This window comes from Coccinella septempunctata, chromosome 6, assembly GCF_907165205.1.
Source record: "Coccinella septempunctata chromosome 6, icCocSept1.1, whole genome shotgun sequence".
NCBI lineage: Eukaryota > Metazoa > Arthropoda > Insecta > Coleoptera > Coccinellidae > Coccinella > Coccinella septempunctata.
The window spans coordinates 33,312,336-33,323,286 of record NC_058194.1 but is presented as its reverse complement, the minus strand read 5'-3'; the positions used below and the strand labels follow the sequence as shown (position 1 = coordinate 33,323,286).

At 35.4% G+C, this 10,951-nt stretch overlaps 3 protein-coding genes across 3 annotated transcripts in view; 1 reads left to right on the top strand and 2 right to left on the bottom strand.

Moving 5' to 3' along the window:
• Positions 1-1,043, top strand: part of LOC123314856 (cAMP and cAMP-inhibited cGMP 3',5'-cyclic phosphodiesterase 10A-like) — a 34,903-nt gene extending 33,860 nt beyond the window's left edge. The window contains exon 12 of the transcript XR_006537874.1: positions 96-1,043. The gene's annotated coding sequence lies outside the window, so the exon portion shown is untranslated. The remainder of the gene's footprint in view (positions 1-95) is intronic.
• Positions 1,044-1,692: 649 nt separating this feature from the next.
• Positions 1,693-10,951, bottom strand: part of LOC123314727 (glycerol-3-phosphate dehydrogenase [NAD(+)], cytoplasmic-like) — a 30,688-nt gene continuing 21,429 nt past the window's right edge. The window contains exons 7-9 of the mRNA XM_044900039.1: positions 6,586-6,722; positions 3,277-3,458; positions 1,693-1,839 (exon numbers count right to left, since the gene is read on the bottom strand). Coding sequence (XP_044755974.1) covers positions 6,710-6,722 — 13 coding nt within the window. The 3' untranslated portion in view covers positions 1,693-1,839; positions 3,277-3,458; positions 6,586-6,709. The remainder of the gene's footprint in view (positions 1,840-3,276; positions 3,459-6,585; positions 6,723-10,951) is intronic.
• On the bottom strand, positions 7,865-9,236 carry LOC123314731 (protein takeout-like). The gene is made up of 6 exons (XM_044900044.1): positions 9,059-9,236; positions 8,870-8,965; positions 8,549-8,687; positions 8,352-8,485; positions 8,146-8,295; positions 7,865-8,091 (listed from the first exon to the last, which is right to left on the bottom strand). Exons 1-6 carry the CDS (start codon positions 9,150-9,152, stop codon positions 7,943-7,945), a joined length of 762 nt encoding a protein of 253 aa, XP_044755979.1. The 5' UTR covers positions 9,153-9,236; the 3' UTR covers positions 7,865-7,942.

Sequence of the window (10,951 nt, the reverse complement as noted above, 5' to 3'; positions counted from 1 at the left end):
AAGAAAGTTGGAAATTTTTTCAATTTCTGAATTCTCACTCTTTTCAACTTACCTTAACAATTATGTCTCATTTTATGCTTTTATTTTTCTATTAGGTAATTTGGTAATCTCTGCCTACCGCTACCTTCTTTAGGATCCTGTGAAACGATTTTTCCATATGTATCCATTCGAGCCTGAGCAGGGGAAGCAGAAGGAACAATGCTTACAGATATGAATCGCCATCCAGGCACTGATAACTTCTTCGAAAGATGATTATATTTCTTTTTGAGGTAATCAAGTTGCATGCTATTGAATTGTTTGATAAATGTTATTCAAAATTTGCACTCCACTGTTTTTTGTAGGTGTAAATTTCCTTTTTACGGCTTGAAATTCAAGGCCCATTCACACGGGGAAATTTTCTCGTCTGTTTTTATAGAGAAATCGTATGCGATTCGCATGCGATAGAGGATCTGAAACTCATTTTTGATAAATGACAACTGCGAGTTTCAGATCCTCTATCGCATGGGAGTATCGCACGTGTTTACGTGGCTGAAGTTTTTATATGACGCTCGATTATCGTTTATTCGAGGCGAGAAACTCTCTCCATGTAAATGAGCCTTTATTGTGATTGGAAATTCATTTTGTAATTTTTTGTATATTCAAATGTCAATTTTTCCTATTCTTTAAATTTCCCTTTTCAATCATTTTTGTTGACGTAAATCAAACTCTTTTTTGTGGGTGACATTTTGCGACTGTAAATTTCATTCTCGATTCTTTTTGTTGATTATTTATTTTGTGATTCAAATTTTTTTTTAATCCGAATTACACTTAAGAATATTTTGTAAATGTAAATTAGAAAGTGTAAATATGTAAATTTCTCCTTTTTCGAAAGAAAAACAATAAAAACTTCAAAAATTCATCAGAGTTTTTTTAACGAATTCCCATTCTACGGCTTTTCGAAAACGTGAATTTCGATTTCACGGCTTTCTGATGTGTTAATTTCGTTTCCTAGGCTTGAATTTTTTGTAAGTGTAAAATTTTTTTGTAAATGTAAATTCCGATTCCAAAATTTTTTGTAAATGTAAATTCAAACTCGAGTTTTTTGTGTAAATGTAAAAATTTTTGTAAATGTAAATTTCGATTTCCACGGTTTTTGTAAATGTAAATTTCGTTTTTCACGAGGCGCATTTTATTTTGTAAATGTAAATTTCGATTTTCACGGTTTTTGTAAATGTAAATTTCGATTTTCACGAGGCGAATTTTTTTTGTAAATGTAAATTTCATTCTCCGTGGAAAACGAAATTTACATTTACAAAAACCGTGGAAATCGAAATTTACATTTACAAAAAATTTTACATTTACACAAAAAACTCGAGTTTGAATTTACATTTACAAAAAATTTTGGAATCGGAATTTACATTTACAAAAAATTTCACATTTACACAAAAAACTCGAGTTTGAATTTACATTTACAAAAAATTTTGGAATCGGAATTTACATTTACAAAAAATATTGGAACCGGAATTTACATTTACAAAAAATTTTGTAATCGGAATTTACATTTACAAAAAATTTTGTAATCGGAATTTACATTTACAAAAAATATCGGAACCGGAATTTACATTTACAAAAAATTCTAATGTCGTTGAAACAACTAACGTTAAATTGTGTGGACTGTGTTGGGTGTTAAGAAATAAAAGAGAATACAAATTTGAAATTTTATTGTATGTAGTTTAATTTTCAAATATAAATTTGAAATCTTATTGTAGTTTAATTTTCAAATATAACAAATTCTCCCCATGGTCCCCTTAGTTCTTTGGAACTTTTGGTCCTCTTCTAGTTTTGTTGGTACTCTGGATCCTATGAATGAGAAATCAAAAAATTAATTAATTTGAAAAATGCAAAAATCAATACAATGAGGCCACAATTTTTTCCCAACACGACTACCTTCTGGACACTAAGGCCCGGTTGTTCAATTCAGGTTTGAGCCGGGATTTAAGTTGATCCTGGATTAACTTGACAGATTTGAACGGAAATGTCAAAATTAATCCAGGATTAACTTTAATCACGAATTGAACAACCGGGCCTTATTGTCCACAAGCATTTTCGGTCAAAAATGAGAAGGGTCAGATTCCTCTGAAACCAACAAAATTTTTCGACTGCCTTCTCACTCCCATTTAAAGTTTGCTCAATTTCATTTCTGTCAAATTCCAGTTTATTTGAAAAATAATTGAAAAAAGCCGTTCAGGTGCCATCTTCAGGAGGATGTATAAACCAGAAGGACCGATAAAAAAATCTTATGAAAGGATCACGCTATTTGTTGACAAGTAATCACCCCAATTTTTTTCGAAACTATTCCCTTACACCCTGTATATTCTACTGTATATTGCTCACTCCGAAAAACTCAACGATCAATACAACGAACAGAGAAAGCTACGTGATGGAACGCAGTGTGCTATTCAAGGAAATATAGATCCATTTTGCCAGAGCTAAGTTTCAGGGAAAATGGAACAGATGGCACTACAGATATTTGATAGTGAAAAGCTTTCACCATTCTTTGTCTAGGAAACTATAAACAGGATATAATCGTTATCGAAATCCTGGTTAAATGAAAAAAAAAAAAACATTGTTTTACGTAATCGATATCGATGATTGATTTGTTTTCGGTATATTTTCCTTCGTCATATTATGTGAATTTTGAAAATGAAAAACTGATTTATAGGATTTTCACTACATGAGTAAAATAAACCATGACAACTGTTTCGCTATACTGTAGCATCTTCAGGTGGGTAAACTGAATTATGTATTTGATATCGAACGAGAAGATACATAAAAAAGCAATTAGCTTAACTTCTGATTGTCTTGAGGGGGTCTTGATAGTTTCTAGAACATTGTGCATAAAGAAAAATTTCTATTTTATTTCTATGGCATCGGAAACAATAATCCTGAAGATGCTACTGCGGTAGAGAAACGCTTGTAGATTGAAAATCATATAATTTTCAGTTCGATTATGGATTTTCATCAGGTATCGGACACATACGATTCGAAATGTAACTTTTTCACTCGGAAAAATCCATCTTGTTAACCATAATTACCGGTCTGGTAGATGGATAAATTGGACCGGGGATGTTCGAACGTTTTTGTCGCGAATTCTCTAGAAACTCCCCCATTCTACCGTCCTCTATTGCCGATGAAGCCATAATAATCAATCAGTTACGACCGTTATGATCAGCGTTCGATAAAATATTCCCGCCATAATGTTTTTCCCGTCCATTATCTAGATCGAGGATCTCTTACCGAACTTTTTCCAGTCGTTTTTCCTTAAGGTATACGAAATGCGGGCCTCTCGCAAATTGTTGAACCCTTCTACAGGGTGCGCAGAACTCTCCACCAGAATTGTTGACGTTCACCATACTGAAAAGGTGGATCCCTTGGCCTGCTAGTAGGTTGAAATAGGCCTACCGTGGACCAATGGATTGCTGAAAGAGTAAGTTTATTAGTACTTGGTGGTCAAAATTGTTCGAGAAAGTCGTCTAGGTATGAAACTAGAGTCGTATCGGGACGTTCTAGATGTCTGACTGTGTAATGGGTGAGTGCTGCTTCGAAGATACATGGTGGATTGACATCTTTATCATGTTTTCGCACGTTATTCTACACCGATTTCCATACCGATAATAAAATAAGCGCCCCGGTGTTACCCCCCTCGCATCAAACTGACCATTATCAGGGCATCGTAAAGAGTTGCATCGGAGTCTGCGAGAGCGGTAAACATGGCACTTACACGGCGAATATGGGAATCGATAAATGCAAGTAACATTTCTGCCATCATAACTTTCATCGTAAAATCTTTCAACTTTATACGCTCGGGTTCCTTTGAAGGGCCATAATGGCCGCCCGAGAAATTCTGAATTAAATGCCGCGTCCGAACGTTGTAAATTATATAGGGGTAGTTTGGAAGTTGTCCCATTCGCGGATGACCGATTCCGGGGGTTCTCACGATGATAATGACGATTTTTATATTTACGATACAAAGTTTTCACGGGTGATTCGATGTTGAATCGATTATTTCCGAAAATAAACGTATAGAATCAACCGTGAAATTTGGATAGTTCTGAAACGCTGGATTGTTTTTCCATAGGAATAGGTACTGGCCGATGTTGATGGTTGTTTTAGCGCGAAACGTCCAATTTGATGTTCATAATTCAGTCCTTGATGTTAAATTATCACGGAAAATTACACGTCGAAATGGTGGAATCTATTTTGACCATTGCGAATTTGGTCAGGCATATCATTGGGGATATATTTGGATAAATAGCTATGGTAACTGCTCGTGGGACTGTTTATTATACAGGGTGTGAATGAAACCCCCTAAAGAAAGCAAGTTTAAATTTTGCTCTTAGAAACAAGAAGAAGACCCCATATTCTCAGGACTTTTTCGAAGGTCACCTTTAGAGTGGATTTTCTCCCAGACAAATAATCGTAGATTCAAATTTTATACCAATTCTGAAAGAGCAACTTTTCTAGTAAAAAATCTGAAAACTACAGCGATCTAGAAGCAGCCGTTCGGTCTTGACGAATTTTTAACTGACCCCATCTTTTTAGGACTTTTTCGAAGGTCACCTTTCGAGTGGATTATCTTCCAGAAAAATTATCACAGATCGGAAAGTGATACACATTTCGAAGGAGCAACTTTTCTAGTAATAAATCTTAAAATTTCATAGACTTTCGTGCAACCGTTCGATCTTGACGATTTTTTCAATGGGGGCCACTGCCCCCCGCTGGAACCGCCCTTGTCTATAACACCTCCCCTATCGAGGACCATAAGAATTCATTTCCTCGAGTTGCAGCACTCCAGATTGCAGAAACGCACTGTGAAACTGCTCCCCCGGCTATAAAGTGCGGTTTCGCAATATCTTTTCTGGAAAATTTACGACCCGAATGCGTTACCCGGCATATTATTCGCTTTCCACCCTTTCAACATGCATTTACATCTGGTCGGAATCGATGCGATCCGTGTAAATGAACTCCGGTTCTTCGGATTTATCCCCCTTCAGCGTTGGTCCGAGCTCAAATCCGGAGTTTTTCTTCCGATATGAATCTCCGGATAGCGCCGCAATTGATTCCGATGGGTTTTTCCTATTGAAAATTCCGACGATGGGGTTATACGAGGGAGAGCATGAAGGTTCACCGGAATAGGAACAACATTACGAGGTTTTTTTATATCTAGAACTTTCTGATACCGGACCCTTTCCAGGAGAGGTTCGACTTGCTATAGAAGTATTAGGGAAGAAATGCAGGGGGTTGTAACTCCTGGCAGAAATCCGAAATAGGGCTCACCTATACTCCATTTACATTTATTTTAGCAGTCGGTTGGCCATGAAATAATTTTCTCAAGTTTTTGTAATTAGAACGAAGTAAGGTTGGCACTCGTGAAATGTAGTTAATGTCATAACGCCGTTGCCACAACTTATATCCATTTTTATTACGAAAATGCCGAAAGTGATTGAAAAAAGAGACAGGGTTTCAGGAAATGCTATTTAGAATTCAGGTCCGCTCATTCAAATAGTCATACCCTGATATTCTAAAATCCACAATACGTCAGACGGTGACATATTCAACGTAAGAGAATTTATATAATGTTTCATCTGAACCTAAACGAGTTATATTTCAGCTGAATATTTCCACAATCAGAAGGATTGTGAATGAAGAGGATGACAAAGAATTTCCTTCTATTGGGAGACCCAAAAAAGTGGTGGCATTTGAGAATTTTATGTTTGAGTTAATTAATGCGAAAAGTTTACTAAAGGATTTTCGATGAATGTCATCGTAGAATAAGTTCCCGAAAAGTGATTTTTCTATTTTTCATTTGACTTATCCTATACATTGTGAATGTCTTAAGGTACCAATAAATACCTAATAATTATTATTATATCAATGTATTAAGATGAACAACCACAAATACGCGCCAATTGTCCAGTTAATTGTTTATTCATGTATGATTTTTGTTTAAAGGTGAAGTTCATCTTGACTTGAAACTTCCTTTAATTCCTTTTACTTATATTGATGCAAGATGATTTTTGTTGAAGGATTCAACATTCTTGTAATTATCTGTTAATTCCTTCGGGAGATACCGATTTCCAACCACAGCATCATATGCATTTCATCTTCAGGTTAATATTTTTGAAATCTACAACTGATGTAACGTATTCAAACATTAGCCAAAGAAGATAACGAACATTAACTCTCCTCAATCTAGTGCATATTATGATATTATACTGATCTCTTGTATTTTCCATGCAAATAACTGGATTTGATACGCCTTCAATCAGTTTGTATAAACTTCAATTATGTTCGTCACATATTTTCCGAAGAGATTCGACATTGTGATAAAATACGTAATAACAGAAACTTTTACGTAGAACGGGCAACATAGCGTTGATTTAAAACCCAAAAATGTTTTGACAAGCTTCATAACCCCACATTTTCGTACTATACAGAGTGAAATGTGTCAAATTTTCATGGCCAACCGAGTGCCAAAATAAAAGTGAATGGAGTATACCTAGTTTTGTCTCGCGAATCTTGCAAATTATGTTATGAATAACCTACCTTCAACTGCTGAAATATTGTTGTGCTGCAACTGCAAAAATAACAATAAGCTTCTGGATTTTTTGTAGCCATTTGTAAATCAGATAGATTCTCCAAGTCGCCGATGTTTTTCGCTCCAATCAAGCTAATTTGGATATCTGGAATAAAAAAATTAAATTTCAGTGATGAATGGATCGTTACTTTACATTATTCGAGCATTTCCATGGTCCGATATGTCCTTATTTGAATCCTGTTTACGATCTTGTTTTGGGCCGAGCATCGCGGAGAACAAATTTAGGGGGATGAAGAACAAACGCGCGACCTTGACTTTTCAACGAACTTTCTTTGCGGCAGAACGAGAAGGAAAAACAACTTTCCTGAATTATGATCGCCGATGAAGGAATAATTCGTTGGAAAGAAGGAAAGTGGAAAAAGTTGAACCGGCTGAACATCTCCAGAAGTCTTGTAATTTATGGATCACAAACTACCCTTATATTATAAATATTTATTTGACTTTGCCAGGAACTCGGAATCGTGTTGACAAGACAACGGTTCTGTAGGAGATGTCTTTTTATCCAACAGTCCTGTTGTTAGCTTTAGGGGAGATGAGGAGATGTACTCTTCATGAAAAATACAAGGTGATTTGTTGAATAGGAGAATCATGGTCAAGAGAAGAATTACGTTCGGTGAAACTTCAAGGAGTAGGCACTGCGTGTGTCCTGTATTTGCGATAAAGATCAGAGGGCATCGAACAACTCTATCAATTCTATATTCAACCTAAATTTTTATTTTTCACCTGCTAACAGAGTAGTCATATTCTAGTACCACGATTACGAGCGTAGGACAGCTGACAGAATTGGAACAAGCCAAATTAGTATATAAAATATCATAGATAGCAGATTAGGGAACACGCGAACAACATTTAAATCAGCGATAAAACCATATGACCATCAGAATGGCACTTAAATTTGAGTAAATATGTAAGGAACAAGATTCTCCAATACATGTTGTAGAATTCTACAATTGTAGGTATATTCTGTAACATTTTATGGAGCAGATATCCAAAGAAAACATTCCACGACCTGAAATTTTAACTCAGTAGGCGATAGAGAAAATTTGTGAATGGTACCAACGAAAGAAATACGTATAACATTGTCTTAATTTTCCTATTGTACCTTTCGTTGTAATTTCCAAAGCTGCCTTAACAGCATTATTGATGATTTGAAGCCAACGACTCAGGAAAACATCAGTTACGTTTTTACGTGAATTATGAAGTGCCACGAGGTGGGGATTCAATGAATTAGACTCGTAATAATTTTATTCATTTCAATTTTCCTTATTTCAATGGTTGCACAGAAATCAATCACGATAAGTTTATTCAGATGAACATGTTCTTGATTGGAACAACAGAAGCGAGGTCTACGAATATGTCCTTGATTATTTTAGCTACGGCATCCTCAACTGTGGGTCCAAAATCTTTCACCAGCGATTCCCAATTTTCGTTGAGAAATGCGTTCACCTGATCACCTAAAAAATGTTCGGTTGAAGAAAATTCGTAGTCCCATCACCGGGCATACTTACCTAGTTGTTTGTTACCGTCGAATAAATTATCCAGATCGAATGTCATCAGCTCGAATCTGGCCTCTAATCTGGAGTCTTCGGGCTTGAAATATTTATCACCATCCTTTTCGATCACCCTCACGAAGGAGGTACTTCTGTATCTTCCATTTTCTACAAGCGATAAAGAAAGAATTTCTTACCACCTGTGACTGATATCAAGAACTCACTGAAATACAATTTGAATCTCCCCTTTCCATTCAGAGGCATCACCAAAATTCTTCCTTCGGCTGAATAGTCACCAACCACTGTTATGTTGTCCCCTTTCAAATTCACCATATAGACGTTTTTGACCAAGTCAACTCTGGAAGAAATGCGATATATGGTTTACCTATTCGGAAAATCATAATATTCAAGTCGATCTAACCTTTCACCGATAATTCTCATTTTATCCAAACCGTGTACCTGGATGTTCGTCAGGTTCAACTGCAGAGTTGGCGTAGATATCAAACTCATGAAGGGTATAACTAGCGGCATCAGGTTGGGTATACCGTATTCTGGATCACCTAAAAAAACATTTCAGTGGTGAAAATAGAAGTACAATGAATTCACCAAGCATAGGAATAGGATACCCTTACTTGATTGATTAGAGTCACGAAAAGCTGGATGCTCCAGGCAGTTTGGAAGCTTGATACTATAATTTTTGTTCTCGTGAGAAACATATAAGTGTGGCAAAGTCTATACTCACCTTTGGCAAGCAAGGGAATGGCCTTATTTCCATTCAGCAAAAAACATTTCCTGAATTCCTCCGTTTGTGGACATTTCAAATCTCGCAGTACCAGAGCTGTGAAATAATTTGAGACGATAATCATCAGTTCAGTAAAGTTTAAGAATGAACTACTTTTTCTGAACTATAAATGATTCTGCTTTCACTTACGTAACTCTTTGGAGTACACGAAACTATTCAAATACAACACTGAAAGAAGAATCACAACTGAGAAAACTCCACTATTGGAATTTTTGAACTCCATGGTTGAAAAATCCCGATCTTATTTTCAACACTTTCCTCAATGAAGCAAATCATTTCTTCTCATTGCAGCGATTTAAATAAGCTCGTTCTTCAATAACACTATGAAAAACATAATGGATGGAAAAAATTACTGCGTTCTTCATCACCTGTTGATTTGTAGTTCAACGAATTTTCCCCAATTAATAAAATCGCATGAATGACAGTAATTGTAGTAATTGTAATTAATTGCGACCAGAAATTAATGGAGTTAAATGTACCTACACAACAACGTGAGGAAAATATTTCCTTAGTGATAGAGTAGATTTTTCAGCCTCTTTACCTCTAAGAAAAGAGCTGCTAATTCATAGATAATTTTTTCTTGAATTCTCATCGCAAGATCCGAGGAAAATATTCAACAAGCAGCCGTATTCACAATCAGATGGTGAAAATCTCAAGTTGTCGCATTGTTCGCCATATCAAAACAAAACAATTTCAACATTCATGGTCAACAACAAGAATATAATACAGAATTTCGACAGTTTTTCGAGATTTTTATCGGAAATCGCGAATTTTCGTAATGACACAATCAAGGTTATGTATCGGTGTGTTTGCAATAGTTATTTTATCTTCGATCATCTACGAAACTTTCGCCAATTTTTATCTTCGAAAAGTAAACACCACTCGAAATGAGAAAGAAAGATATGCAACTTGCGATGAGAATAGAATACAGGTGTGTCCTTCAAATAATAACACATTCTGAAGAAAAACAACCGATGATAATTCACCTAATTCTGTTGAAGATTGAAAAAGAACCAAAATTAGTGATATTATTTTCATTCATTAAGTATCATGAATACAAATGGATTCAATCATCGGTGCTTAACACTTTGATCAAAAGTGACAATAAATTAGCAACACGTTGCGTAAAATTTATCTGTTTATAAGATAACCATTTCAATATTCATGAAATACCACAACAGAAACAATGATAGGAATCTCAAGATTTTCAAGTATACTAAAACCAAACCTCTGAATAGGATAAATAAACCTATGCGTAGATAGTCTCGTTATATGGATTATGAGATCAGATTTTTTCTTATCGATGTATGCCTTATTTTTTCCGGTATTTAAATAGAGCGGTCGATAAATGGAATATCAGTTAGTTGTTTTTCGAAAATGAGAATCAGAACGTGTATTTTTTTGTTGGCAGTTAGTTTGGCCGAAGGTCTCTATCTGCGAGAAAATGTAGCTTGTTTAGCAGAAGAATCGGTGAGTTAATTATAGTGTAACTATTTTTTTATTGTGAAATGAAGAGCCAATTGTTTTTCGGCGATGTGCAGATAGAATTAGGTACCTACCTACATTTAAAAAATTTTTTCCAAATCAAAGAGATTTGTCCCGTGTCTTTACCAAGGGAGCAAAAAAAGCCGTAGTAGATTTAGAGTGAGAAAAATTTCACGAATATTGATACAAAATTGAGAATTTCATCACCTATAAGTAGAAATACTAAAGGAAAATCATCATCAATCATGAAAGCAACGCATCCTAGTCCTTTCAATTTTCAACCTCGAATATGAGATGAAATCCAGATGTACCATGAAATCCTAATTTCCACCAAATTTACCGAGCTACCTTCGGTATATTCTCCGAAATCTAGGCCACAGATAGACCAATTTCTTATTCGTTTTTAGCACTTAAAACGTAAACTGTAAATCAACGGGTTTCACGATTTTTTTTAACTTGATTCAGGAGGGCAAATAATCAAACAAAATGGAATTAAATGCCGTTGTTCACCAATGAGTGAAATGTTTACTATAAACA

Coding starts and splice junctions, on each gene's coding strand:
- LOC123314731 (XM_044900044.1), bottom strand. CDS start 9,152: ATGGAGTTCAAAAATTCCAATAGTGGAGTTTTCTCAGTTGTGATTCTT. Junction 8,688..8,869: donor CATTCCCTTGCTTGCCAAAG/GTGAGTATAGAC, acceptor ATGTTTTTTTAG/GTGATCCAGAATACGGTATA. Junction 8,486..8,548: donor ATGAGAATTATCGGTGAAAG/GTTAGATCGACT, acceptor CATTTCTTCCAG/AGTTGACTTGGTCAAAAACG.